The sequence below is a fragment of the Pundamilia nyererei genome, unplaced genomic scaffold (assembly GCF_000239375.1).
Source record: "Pundamilia nyererei isolate P.nyererei 1_Seehausen unplaced genomic scaffold, PunNye1.0 scaffold00260, whole genome shotgun sequence".
Lineage (NCBI taxonomy): Eukaryota > Metazoa > Chordata > Actinopteri > Cichliformes > Cichlidae > Pundamilia > Pundamilia nyererei.
Genome location: NW_005187661.1, coordinates 150954 through 164775, shown reverse-complemented (window position 1 = coordinate 164775; position 13822 = coordinate 150954). Strand labels below are relative to the sequence as shown.

Below are 13822 nucleotides of genomic sequence, written 5' to 3'. Positions count from 1 at the left end.
ATTAGCCTGAGCTTCTTTTAATGACTCCCAGCAAATCTATTTGTGCTCCGCCCCATATATCAGCTCTTAAATATGAGTCCTTCATATATGAAGCAGTGAATACCCCTGTAAAATTTGCATAATGTAAAATATATATATTTTATATATTTACTAATGTTATCTTGACATAATGGTTTTAATATTACCATATTCTTCCAGGACTCATTGGTTATCTCTTCAGGTTTTCTGTCTGTGTTAGCGCTGGCACTTGTGCAGAGTATTAAAAGAAAGTGTTGCCCACAATTAGCTAACATAGACACACCCAGCTGTTGCTAATACATTTAATATAAAATCAGATTTTTCTTTATGGACCAAGACTTTTTTTGTTACTGGAGAAGATAATGCAGGGGTATAATTATGCAGAGGTGCAATACATGAAAATAGTTAACGTACCATTCATTGTTACAGTTTGTCATTTTCTGATATGTTGTGATCAAAAACAGCAATTTACAGAACATCAAGTAATGAAAGTAACAATAGTTAAAGCAATGTCATAGTGTACCTGATTACATTTAAGTTGAAATTAAAGGGACAGAAATCGGTGTGGAACATCACAAGTCTTAATGCTCCTAGGCGTTACTTCTCGTTAGCCAATCAAATGCAGTCCACTCAGAGGAATAAAGAGCTTGGTGAGAGTCAGTACATTCAACAGGATACGATGTGGACACGATGATGCCTTTAAAGTTTGCTTTGTGTCTGACATGCCTGGCACTGGGTAGTGTAGGTAAGTTGTCTCTTCTAAATACAGCTGTATAGAACGCATATATATACTGATATACACAATCTTTTAAAATCTGTGTTTTTTTCCTCTTCAGCTCAGAAGACTAACCTGAAATCCTCAGTTTATGTGCGTCAAGAAAGTGGTTTTGTGTCGCCTAGCGTTGGTGACAAAGTGACTTTGCAATGTTTCTACGAAGAAGACGCAGTGATGTTTTACTGGTATAAACAATCTCTGGGACAGAATCCAAAGCTTGTGTCTAAATTTTATAAACATGAAAAAAATGGCACGTTTTACAGTGAGTTTGAAAACAATTCTCGTTTCTCACTAGACACTGGAAATGGTAACAATCACTTGATCATTTCAGATCTACAGATTTCAGACTCAGCTACTTATTACTGCATTGGTATCTATGTATACGATTTTGAATTTTCTGAAGGTGTTACTGTCAGTGTAGAGGGTTCAGGGATAAACATCCAAACTTTGCTCCATCAGTCTGAGACGATGGTTCCATCCGAAACCATTGAGCCTGGAGGCTCTGCTCTGAACTGTATTATACACAAACATACCTATGATGGAGGCCACAGAGTTTACTGGTTCCAGGATTCTGCCAAATCTCATCCTGGACTCATTTATGCCAACGGAGTCAGGAGTGATGAGTATGAGAAGAGGCCTACGACACAAACACACACCTGCTTCTACAACTTACCCATGAAAAGTCCTAATCTCTCTGATGCTTCGAGCTACTGTGCTGTTGCCTCATGTGGACACATACTGTTTGGAGACCGGGAAGAGCTCCACTTAGAGCGTAAGTAGCAATACAAAATCCGTTTCATATTTGCATGACTGAGACTGTTTTACACACAAAGCATGTTCAAAAATGTTTGCTTTACTCATCTTAACTTGCAGATGAGCACTCTGTTGTCTTGGTGTATTTCCTGAGTGGAGCGTTGATATTTACCATTATCCTGCTGCTTATGCTGTCATATGCAGCACTGAGAATTAATATCAAAATGAAACGCCAAAGTTCAGGTAGGCACTGGTTACTTTTCACTCATGTTTAGGTAGCATATACAGTCATAAAGACTTAAAAAGCATCTTTGTCTCCAACCTTCATAACCAGACTCTCAAGCAAGATCTGCAAATGCCTCAACTCCAAATGCAGAAGTGAGTACTGATCTGCCAGTCTAACTGTATGTAGATAGACAGAAGTAGGGTACACCAGTTTTCTAGTTTGTGATGTTGCAATCTTTGCATTTCTACTATCTTAAGCAACAGAAAATTATGTTTGGACCTATGTTTACTAAAAATAATCTTTAAAAACAAATAAGAGGAAACATTGCTAGATACAGTTATGGCTTCCATCAACATAATGACCAACCATTGGAAGTTATCAAGTTTGACAAAGTGGAAGATATCAGTAATACTGTATATGGACAAAAGTACTGGGCCATCTAAACATTAGAACCAGAAGAGCTGCTCGGCTATAACAAAACATGCCATGAAGCTCCCGGTGCAGTTTTTGTGTTTATGTAAATACCGGAGGAGGTTTGAAACTCTGCAGTTATTAGGTCAGCAGAGAGTTGGCAACTTTGACACATTTCTGTGTTACAAGAAGACGTGAGGCACAATATAAATGTATATATATTGCAAATGAAGTCTGGTATGAACTGTGAGATTCCCACCATCAACTGCACCTGCTTGCTACTGAATGTAAAGCAGCACATTTGATGATGCATTTATTCTTCCAGGTGTGTAGATGTCCTTAGCAATGTGCCATTATGCTGTAGTGGCAATAAAGAATTATAAAGTACTAATTTTAAATTGTTATGTTGTTATCAGGGTAACCAAGATTCAGACAACCTCCATTATGCTGCTTTGAGGGACCACAAGGTCAACCGATCCAAGAGACAAAGAGACAACACAAACACCGAATGTGTGTACTCCAGTGTCAAACAGTAAACCTGGAATTTCATTTGTAGCCATGTTGTTCTGTAAGAAGAACTGTGTCTTTAAAGCATTTGTTTTTTGTTTGTTTTTTCGATTTGTTGATTGTTGAAGCATTGTTGTAATATATTGTGTATGGTAAGAAGAGAACTACAAGCCAGAGATAAAGAAAGGTAAAAGAGAAAGATTGCTACATAAAAGCCAGTAGAACTGTGAGGAACATAAGCTAGCAAGCTCATATTACAAATATTACAAACTCAGTAATGCAAAAGGATCATAAACAGAACGTCTCTGCAGTCTCTAAGTGTGGCCTTCAGAGATGAGACTGCACGCACAGAAACAGCAGGCCTGTGCCTTCTCATAGCAGTGTTGTGATAAGCAGGCACTTAACTTCTAAATATGCAGTTACGCTGAACATGACAGGAAACAATTTATCAGTGATAATCTTCTGATAATTTAAGACATGTCATACATCTTTCACAACTGCATTTGCAGAATGTTGTTCCATTTGGTGTTGTTTGCACACCTGAAACCAGAGAAGTGAGACTCTGTATGTAGCTTCTGTGTGGTCAACAGTCAAATGACTGACTTTCAAAGTGCTTTGAAGAACACCTAGCTCACTTTGTCTTTCTGGTTTCAGACAGGAAGTGTCTGCAGTGTGTTTATGGACTGCAGCTATGCAGTATTAATGATGCTCAAGTTTCTTCAGTAGACTACATCAAAATACTAAAATAAATCAAAATGCAATCAATCACATTGTCTTTGTTTTATTCATTTTATTCAAATAGGATGCACTCTATAACTATATTGCTTCTTATCCACACAAAACCAGTGAAGCCCAAGCTCTTGTGGCCTTTCAGTCTATAAGGTTCACACACATTTTAACTAACACAATTCTATGACATACATGAAAAATAAAATAAATGTAAATAAAATGTAAATAAAAATAAATGTAATTTGGTGCAATATAAACATTTCCTTATGGCTAAAACATGAACCAAATATCAAAAACCGTTGTGTCCATGGCCCCACTGCTTTTTTAATATCCTTTTTTTTTTTTTTTTTTTGGCTTTTAGCCTTTACTAGAGGACAGTGAATACTGATGCAGGAAGTTTTTGACCTCCTTAACCAGAAGAACTGTATTGAGATCCAGTATGACCCCAATTAACATAAATGACTGAGACTTAGTGAGTGAGAGTTCAATAAAAGTGACAGTAGCTGTAGGAGGCAGCTGTGTGAGAGACAACAAGAGTGAACTACCAACCACTACACCTACCAATGTGATGACGCCTCAATTATATCGTCTTTGTAAAATTTTGTAACATCACCTTTCTAGTTGTACCTCCATTGCTAGACTCTGGTAGAAAACAGCTATGAAGATGCAGGTCGTTACACGTGTCACCAGGGTGGAAAAGTCAGTGATGGGGACGAAAGCTGATCTGTTTGCAGCTGCAGTACTTCCTTCTCTCCTATACTCAAAATTCAATTTTTTATCGCGCAATGTTCAGTCCTTGAGTCTTTTCAAGGAATGTACGCTTGATATTATTTAATTTACATCTAGTCAACATGCAAGCTTCAACTCATGGCTCTCAGTGTGGGATAGCGTCACTTTCATGACATTGCTGTTAATGTTTAAACAGTAAGTTTCAGGTCTGGGCAATTGGATTTTCACAGATTTTCCATTAATTTTCTGGATTTTTCATGTTATTTAAGTTTTTTTTTTTTATCACCAAACGCACCACTTTGATTCAGATTCATATATCTCAACGATTGCAGCAAGTCCATTTATGGCCCCCATAGGGTGGACATTGATGGTTGTATTGTGAGTAAGTCACATGATGCCCTCATGTGGGGGTGGCTGTAGCTCAGGCGGTAGGGCAGGTCATCTACTGATCGGAAGGCTTCCCCTAGTCTGCATGCCAAATATCCTTGAGCAAGATACTAACACCAAATTGCATGCATCAGAGTATGAGTGTGTGTGTGAATGTTACTTAGAAAGCACCTAGGAAAATGTGCTTGTGCGAATATGGTTGTGTAAAGCACTTTGAGTGATCAGAAGAGTAGAAAAGTGCTATATAAGAACCAGTCCATTTACGATTATTGCCCTAATTTTCCCCAGTGGCCACTCATATTATTGCAACCGAAAAGACAATGAAAAGATGTATATAAACTACTAACAGAACAGAAGCCTAGAAAATCGAATTTTGATGATGCAGCATTTCTCTCTAAGCATGCTAGACAATTAGAAATGTGAAGGTGGGACCAGCAAGAGAAACACTGAAACATATCCAAATGTATGAATGACGGGAAGTTAAAAATAAGAAATATGATCTTTTCATAGAGCATTTAAAAAGGATATGGCTCACTGAAGGAAGAAAACTTGCATCACCAGATATGGCATACACACAGCCACTACAATAACTAATGTCTGTGGCGTCTTTCAATCAGATCTTGGTTCATTTCACTGTTCTTAAGACAATAAGTAGCGCTAAATTACTTTTCACACTAACTGGAAACATCCTAACCTTGGCAAAGTTTGCTCTCACTCACGTTATTGATTTTTGGGGTTTTAATGGTTAAAATAATGTAATACTATAACTCTGGTATTGTTTTCCACATCTCTTGCTGCGAGAACCAAAATTCATAATGAAGGGGGCGTTAAACTTTTGTACCCTGTTTCAAAAGTAGTTCAGTGTCACTTTTGGTTAGCCAATCAAACGGAGCCTTGTCTCTAAGACTAGAGGACGTATGGAGGTTTTCTACATTGGTCAAGATCTTTTGATCACAATGACATCTCTGAATTTTGCTTTGATTTGCCTGGTCTTCTGGAAAATTGGTAAGTTGGGAATACCTTAAATTCTTAAAAATATAAATTAAATCTCACTTATAGAGTGATTAGGCTTTTATTGTGATTTTAAGTGCAAACATTCATGGTGTTCTCTTTACAGACCGGGTAACTAATATTCAGCTCTCCTCAAATGTTCGTCAAGAGAGCGGCTTTATATCAGCTAATGTTGGGGACAATGTAACTTTGCGATGTTTCTACGAAGGTGATGTTGCAGCTATGTTTTACTGGTACAAACAAACCCTGGGACAAAAGCCAAAGCTCATCTCTAGCTTCTACAAACATGACAAAAATGGCACTTTTAGTGAGGATTTCAAGAACAATCCAAGATTTTCTTTGGACAGTAAAAATGGAAAGAACCACTTGACAATCTCGAATTTACAAATGTCTGACTCAGCAACGTATTACTGCATAAGCTGCTATGCGTACAAGTTTGAATTTGCAGAGGGCGCCACTATCCATGTGAAGGGTTCGGATTTGAACCTTCAAACTTCAGTCCATCAGCTGTCTTCTGCAACCGTCCAGCTAGGAGCCTCTTTGACTCTGAACTGTCCAGTCCACACTGGGACTTGTGATGAAGAACACAGTGTTTACTGGTTCAAAAGCTCAGAAAAATCCCATCCAGGACTCATTTACACCCATGAGGGCAGGAACAATCGCTGCGAGAGGAAAGCTAACACACAAACAAACACGTGCGTCTACAATTTGCCAATAAAGAGCTTAAATTTGTCTGATAATGGGATGTATTACTGTGCTGTTGCCTCTTGTGGACACATACTGTTTGGTAATGGGACCAAGCTGGGCTCGGAGGGTAAGTGGCATTCTAGTAGCCTGTCTCACATTTGCTAAACAGTCTTTAACACTCTCTCATTCAGCTTTTAATGGAAACATATTAACAACACTGATGGTTGATGGATGTTTGGTTCTCTACAGATGAGGTGACCTTTCCTGACTTTCTCGTGCATGTTTTAAGTGGAGTCTTGGCATTCACCACCACTTTGAGTCTTTTAATGGGTTTTCTAGTGTGCAAGATGAATAAAGGTAACCAGTCACTTACACTTGCAGTCAGTCCAAACATGGTTAGATATAGTGCACAAAAAACAGTTGCAAGGGTGTATGAAAGGGCACATGTGGCTTACAGTGTAAAGTGCTTTGATTTGTTAGTAAGACTGGATACACATTATATAAGTGCCAAACTATAATATTGTTTTCTTGAACAGCGTGTATTTACAGACAAAGGCTTTTATATTTTTTGTGTTTCACAATAGAGTCACAAGCAAGATGTTCAGATGCAGCTAATGCAGAGGTGACTATATTTTTTGATATATATCAAATTATCTTTTGAACAGCTACCAATACATATATTACACTGTAGCACTTGATTTTTTTTCTGTAACATTTATTGACTTGTGTATTTTTGTACCAGGGATACCAAGATGCAGACAACCTTCACTATGCTGCCGTACAGACACAAAAGTCCAACCGGCAAAGGAGGCAGATGAATGACACCATGAATCACTGTGTGTACTCCAGTGTAAGGCAGCAGATCTGAACCTGTTTCATCTAGACTTTGTTTCAGCGTAAGATGTGGTTTTGTTAGCGTGTGTTTTGAGATCTGTTGTGAAGATAATCAGTACAAAGCCTTGGTTACAAAGGTGCTACATTTCCATTATCAGTATACTTGTTGATTCTCAGGGGTAAGAAAAACAGTAAGAAAACATGTTACTTTATGAAGCCAACCTTTCTGAACACGTGCATAACACACTGTGCCACATCACCATAAATATAAGCCAGTTTATGTCACAAGAAATACAATGTACAATGTAATGAGTGCTCTCTACTGGGGAATATCTGTTTATCTTTTCATATTGTGGTTACATATTTAAGAATCTTTTTATAGCTTAGATTAAGGTCTGAAGTTTAAAAAAAGTCATAAAGTTAAATCTCTATATGTCTGGGTGATTCAAAGATAAAACAAGCAACAAAAACAAACCATCTGCTCTTTTGTTTTTGTGTCTGTGTAGTTGCAAACAGGAAGCCTCCACTACTTTTCCACCATTGCAGCCGTATACTAGCTAAAACAACAAGGTTAATGCAATTAGCACTTTTGAACTAACTCTGCTGAAAGTTTGCAGCACGGCTATTTTTCCATAGTGTAGTGGTTTACGTGTTCAACGGGTGAAAGATTTCCGGTTCGATTCCAGGAGGAGAGATGAATGGAGTATTTCTCTGAAATTGCAAAAGTTAGAAAAAATTTAAATGGAGCTACCTACCTGTGAATAAATGATCTGCCAAAAGTTGCATGAGCTCTATGAAGGGCCTTCTTGCTGTGCTGGTGTATTTTGCATGGTTTTAATGGAATTTTCTGACAAATAAAATATATTACACACCATTCAAGATGCTTATTTGGGTTATTTTCTTTCCTGCTGACTGTTTGGAAGATATCTGTGTCTTTTTGTTGCACCTGTACAATTTATGAATACAGTTTGCTAACATTAGCTGGCAATTCAGCACTCCACCCTGATATGACTGAAATAACTGATATACAAGACTTGGTAAGTCTTAAATCTTTGTTTTTCCCCATTAGCTGCCTGTCCTCATAAACACACCAAAATGGTCTTTTTTAAATTCTACATAACTTACAAATCTTATCTTGTATAACTAAGGCATAGAACTCAAGACTTCTTGGTTTAAGAAGCAGTGATTGTGTGTTATAGTGATGTTACCCACTGGCTTGTGTGGATTACTTTGGTATTTTGGATGTTGCCATGTTTTTTAAAACATCAAAACACATATTTGGACCAGAGAGTAGAGCTTCGGAGTTATCAGCTTAGTAAGTCTAAGGGGTTGAACAAACTGAATACCCAAAATCTTGAAGTAAACATTAAACAAGAAAAAACTATAAATACCTGTCACTCAATATAGTCACACCTCTTTTTATGCATACACATGTGCATAGATTTATTATGCTTAAGAAAATGTGTTCACCAAAAATTTTCACCCCGTCATAGTTTCTTCTGTAAACACAAGGTCAAACTCAAGCAATCATTTCAGTGAGACTTATGTTAGCCAAGTTAAACTGTAGTGGTCTTTGTGGGTTTCAGAAGAATTAAGAGGTGTAAGTACTTTAGTGGGGAGTCAGTCTTAAAGAAAACTGCATTAAACCACAAAGTAAATGGAATTTGTGGGTATATTATCTAATTTACCTCTGAGGTGTTAAAATGCAAGCCCTAAAGACCACATGCAAATAACCAATAAACCTTTATAGACCATAAAACAATCCAAAGAGAGAAGGCATTATGTCAAATGTCAGCCAATAGAATTCTTTGCAGTTCTTTGACAAACGTGGAGATGAGACCTTGTATAGACTACAGGCCTGTTGGGCACTCTTAGGGCATCTGTCCAAACTTTAGGCCTAAAAAGTAAGCAAATGTCTTCCCCATATAGTTATTATTAAGCAGCAAATTATCTAAGGAGAAAAAAACGCAGTGTTTTGTACCATGAAACTGTTTTTTAAAATGTTGTACATCAGTTAAATTGGGCATTTTAACAGGGAGTCTACAGAAATCGACTACTTTTGAAGACACCCTCAAGTTTTTGGCATTTCCTCATTGCTTTTTATTGTTTGCATGAGATGGGAAAGTCACCTGACTGTTTGAGACATCACTCAAATTTGCCAGAAAGTGCTGGAAATTGATGGCATTTCCCTAACAAAGGATATTGTCATAACTTTTGAAAAGTTCCTAAGGGGTTTCTCCAAAAACAGCATTCATGCTCAGCATTATTATTATTTCATTATTATTATTATTATTACACAAAGATTGTTTGCTGTTTTCAAAGGACCAGATTCCAGAAGACCTCAATCAACATATAAACATCATCCTGGTTCGACCAATTTTGGCACACCTTGGATACCGTATAAAAGTATGGAACAGCAGAAATTATATAATTTCATTTACATGCCTAAAAATGTTTGTTTTTAAAAAATATATTTTTGAAGAATTAAACACACATTCACAGGCAGCGTACCCTTTCTGCCATGCGCATGGGAAGGTTAAACAGCCTCTGGTGCTTTAAACTCTGAGGAGCTGTAGCTTCGGCTTCTATTGGACGATTTGTTTGATTTACACCTTTTTTTAATCATTTGAGCCAATAGAATCACAGTTATGATGCCAGAAGTTGCAAGACCAGACCCCACGTGACCCCAAATTTATGACACGCGGCATCTGTCCAGTCACGTGTCCATAACTGGGCCTAAGATGGCGATTATTGATGGAAGTTGCTCTGATGCATTGTGTTACCACCAGAGATGGGCAGTAATGCGTTACTGTAATCTGATTACGTTTTTCAAGTAACGAGTAAAGTAAGGGATTACTATTGCAAAAACGGTAATTAGATTACCGTTACTTTCCCGTAGGAACGCTGCGTTACTGCGAGTGCGCCGTTAGTGACAACAGCTGTGTGCAGATCAACAATGGATCACATATCGAGTGCGGGAGAGAGTATGAGCGTGCAGAGTTTCAAGCGTGGAAGTACTGACCTTACTTTGAGTTTGATTCCATAAAAAGTGACAAAAACATTAGCGTCCGTTGTGTGTGGGAAGAAAACCCCTAAACTTCCGAGCAAGCACCGAGTAGCTATGACGTAATGGGAAACTCACAGAGAAACTCGCGGATTCTTCCATTGACCGCGGCACACCTGCACCAGGGTAAACCTCCGCCTACCACAGTCCTGCTTTACAGGTGAAAATAGAGCAACAGGACCGCTGAGTCTTTGACTTTATTTATTTTCTGCTGTGTTTTACTTGCATCTATTTGAAAGAGTGAGTGTAAACACAAAAAATATTTTATTTTATGTGCTGGAATGTGTAGAAAATAGGTTTTAAATGTTAAACTAATTTATTCAAGTCAGAGAATGTTGCATATAGTTTAATTTTTACTTGATGCATAAAGTTAAAAGATTAAAACTGATAAAACAAGTTAAAAAAGAGACTTTTCCATTTGATTACATTTTATATGATGTATTATGCAGAAAAAGTAGAATTGGGCTGAAAGATCTATCACTTTATCACCTCTTCAGGTTGTAAATCGTGTTTTTAAAAAGTAACTAAGTAACTAAGAATTAATTACTTTTGAAATTAAGTAATCAGTAAAGTAACGGGATTACTTTTGGGGGGAAGTAATCAGTAATTAGTTACTGATTACTTTTTTCAAGTAACTTGACCAACACTGGTTACCACAGCCATTATCCAGAACTACAGCGGCTATTGGTTACAGCAGAGGAAACCAGTCCGGTAAGCAACTTTCTGTCTTAGCACATTTGTGGTTTTCTTTTGCCGTTGGTTTAGTGAATTTTGAAACTCGCTGTTTTGGAATCGGTGAGAACTAAAATAGCTAACTAGCCATTGTTTACATTGTTACATGAAGTCTGGAGAATTCTTGGCTCAGTTGTGTGTGTTTAGAAGACTTAACTTGAGAATTTACAATAGGACTTTGCTATCTAATGGATAATGTCACGCTAGCTAAATCAATATTTTACATAAAATCTATGAAAAACTGGAAACTGTGTTTTTTTTAGTTCACTTTTACAGACAGGTTGTTTGATGCCTTGCAATGTGTTGCTGATGTCCGGAAATATACTTTCACAGGATAAGCCATGTATATAATTACTGACTGCAGTTATTCTGTAGAACAATATGATGTTAATTCTAGTGCCAAAGAACTCTGCTTTCTATTCTAATATGTTGCATAAAGCTCAATTATTTATAAGTGATTTGAAAAAGTGTCAGAAGCCTTAAAGTACGTCAAATAGTTTCACCCAACTGATTCTTCTCATAGAGCTAAGATTGCTTCTGTAGGTGGATGTGATCATCTACCTTCCTGGCCAATCAAAACAGTCTTGTCTCTGAAGAGAGTGAGGATGTAGAGCAGTGCTTTTCACTCAACACGGCAATTTCAACAAGATGACACCTCCGAAGCTTGTCTTCTATCTGACATGCCTCTTCTTGGTGGAATTTAGTAAGTTGCATTTTATTTAAAAAACAAGAACAACTATTTGTTTTAAATTTATGATTCTGGTTAAAAATAATTCTGCTCTTTACCCCATTTAGCTCAGATGAATCATTTAAAACAACCCAGAAATTTACATCAAGAGAAAGGATTGATATCTGCTAATGTTGGACAGTCATTGATTTTGCGATGTTTTCATGACAGTGATGCTGCAAAGTATTACTGGTACAAGCAACTACTGGGACAGAAGCTACAGCTTATTTCCAACACCTATAAATTTGACAAAAATGGAACTTTTTATGATGAGTTCAAGGACAATCCACGCTTTACATTGGAAACTGATGTGGGTATAAATCACTTACGAATTTCCAACGTACAAATCACAGATACAGCAACTTACTTCTGTGCAAGTGGTCTTTCATTTGTGTTTGAATTTGGAGAGGGTACCAAAGTCATTGTAAAGAGTCAAGGTTTGAGCATCAAAGCTCTAGTCCAGCAGTCTGCTTCTGAAACCATCCAGCCTGGAGGCTCTGTGACTCTAAACTGTACAGTACACACTGGGACCTGTGATGGAGAACGCAGCATTTACTGGTTCAGAAAAACAGAAGAATCTCAACAAACAGGACTTATTTACACCCATGGAGGTGGGAATGATCAGTGCGAGAGAAAAACTAAAACACAAACTAACACCTGCGTCTACACCCTGCCGATGAACGGTCTGAATCTGTCTCATGCTGGGACCTACTACTGTGCTGTTGCCTCATGTGGACACATACTGTTTGGAAAGGGGACAAAACTGGACTTTGAACGTGAGTAACGTCAAGGCTAAGCTTACTAAAAATACTGTAGATCCCCCCCAACAGGGAATGGGACAAAGTTGGACTTTCAAAGTGAGCAGATTTTCTACCAGGAATGGTCTGATTTTACTCAATAGTATTTATTTTAACTTTGTAAAAAAAGTTGTGAATTTGTTTTCACGTTTTACAGGGGACGTGGACTCACTGGGTTTGGTGTATTTTTTGGGTGGTGCTTTGATATTCGTCATGATTCTTTCTGGCTTTCTGGCTTTCCTGATATGCAAGATGAATGGGAGTAACTGCAGCCAATATTCAGGTACAGTGTATTTTCATTGTTCAAAGCTTAATCTGTATTTTCTTTTTTGGTAAAAAAAATAACTTTTTCTCATGTAGGACAGTCATCTCCTCACACAACCAATGCAGAGGTAAATATCACTGGAGTGTAACTTTCACAAGCACAAATCTTCCAGTACAATGCACATGAGAAGCAGTTACAATGTATTAATATATTATTTTGTTAGCAGGGTTACAACGATGCAGACAGCCTGCATTATGCCGCTTTACGTGTAAACCAGAGAAAACAATCAAGAAGACTTAAGGATGACACCATGAGTGAATGTGTGTACTCCAGTGTAAAGCAATGACTGTCTTTTGCTTTCTTTATAGTTGTTAAAGAGAAATACTTGTACAATTTTGATTTTAAAAACGGTTTCTGGGTCTTTTTTGTTTGTTTTTGTTTGGAATTTCATGATGGATATCCTAATATTATTCCTTTAAAGTGATTTATAGACTTGACAGATTAAATATATCACATATTTCTTGATTTTGATGCATTTCGTTTAATGCTCTGGAATTCTTGCCATGTGTTTAATCACAAAATAAAGTAAATGTCATTGTGAAGAACTTGAGCGAATGCGTGTTTACTTCTTTTGGGTATCTGGTTGCTCCCTGTGTATCGTACAGTATATGTGACAGTCCTCACTTATCCCAGACCAGCAGTGGAATTAGGAGGTGGCTGTGGCCAGAAAAGCTGCCAATAATTATTTTGATACTTTAACAACTCTAAATACTGCACATGTAGTTTAAACATCAAAAGTTTGTTGTTGAGATTTAGTTTCTCTATAGGTTATTATCACTAGTCTCGGATTTTGCCTTCATAGGAACTAAGGGGAAAGAGCTGCCAGGTGCTGACAGTGAAACACACTTCATTAGGTGATCAGTAAGTGTGACCACCTCTACAAAGCCAAAAACTTTCAGTTAGCATACGAAATGTTCTTCAGAACATGATCACAAAAAACAGACCAAGTTTAGGTTTTTTGAAGAGTTGCAAGGAAAAAAGTCCTTTTGAAAGGAACCCATCAGCGTGGGATATTTTTGGGAAGTTGCATTAGAATAAGGCAAGGCAAGGCAAGGCAAGTTTATTTGTATAGCACAATTCAACAACAAGGTGATTCAAAGTGCTTTACAG

The 13822-nt window shown here is 37.4% G+C and overlaps 3 protein-coding genes across 4 annotated transcripts; all 3 read left to right on the top strand.

The window, feature by feature from the left end:
• Positions 1 to 708: 708 nt before the first annotated feature.
• On the top strand, positions 709 to 2719 carry LOC106456476 (uncharacterized). Its single transcript, XM_013915144.1, has 5 exons — positions 709 to 763; positions 855 to 1565; positions 1667 to 1783; positions 1881 to 1924; positions 2600 to 2719. Exons 1-5 carry the CDS (start codon positions 709 to 711, stop codon positions 2717 to 2719), a joined length of 1047 nt encoding a protein of 348 aa, XP_013770598.1.
• A 2745-nt stretch (positions 2720 to 5464) lies between these two features.
• LOC102202164 (uncharacterized) lies at positions 5465 to 7101 on the top strand. The gene is made up of 5 exons (XM_013915139.1): positions 5465 to 5540; positions 5653 to 6360; positions 6483 to 6590; positions 6818 to 6855; positions 6976 to 7101. The coding sequence occupies exons 1-5, from the start codon at positions 5492 to 5494 to the stop codon at positions 7099 to 7101; spliced, it is 1029 nt and encodes a 342-aa protein (XP_013770593.1). The 5' UTR covers positions 5465 to 5491.
• Positions 7102 to 11504: 4403 nt separating this feature from the next.
• LOC102193813 (uncharacterized) lies at positions 11505 to 13246 on the top strand. Of its 2 annotated transcripts, none has more exons than XM_005750010.1 (5): positions 11505 to 11566; positions 11659 to 12366; positions 12545 to 12670; positions 12748 to 12779; positions 12879 to 13246. In XM_005750010.1, the coding sequence occupies exons 1-5, from the start codon at positions 11512 to 11514 to the stop codon at positions 12996 to 12998; spliced, it is 1041 nt and encodes a 346-aa protein (XP_005750067.1). In that variant the 5' UTR covers positions 11505 to 11511; the 3' UTR covers positions 12999 to 13246. The 2 variants fall into 2 exon arrangements, with proteins under 2 accessions (XP_005750067.1, XP_005750066.1); XM_005750009.1 differs by having other exon boundaries at positions 12876 to 13246.
• The last annotated feature ends 576 nt before the right edge of the window (positions 13247 to 13822 follow it).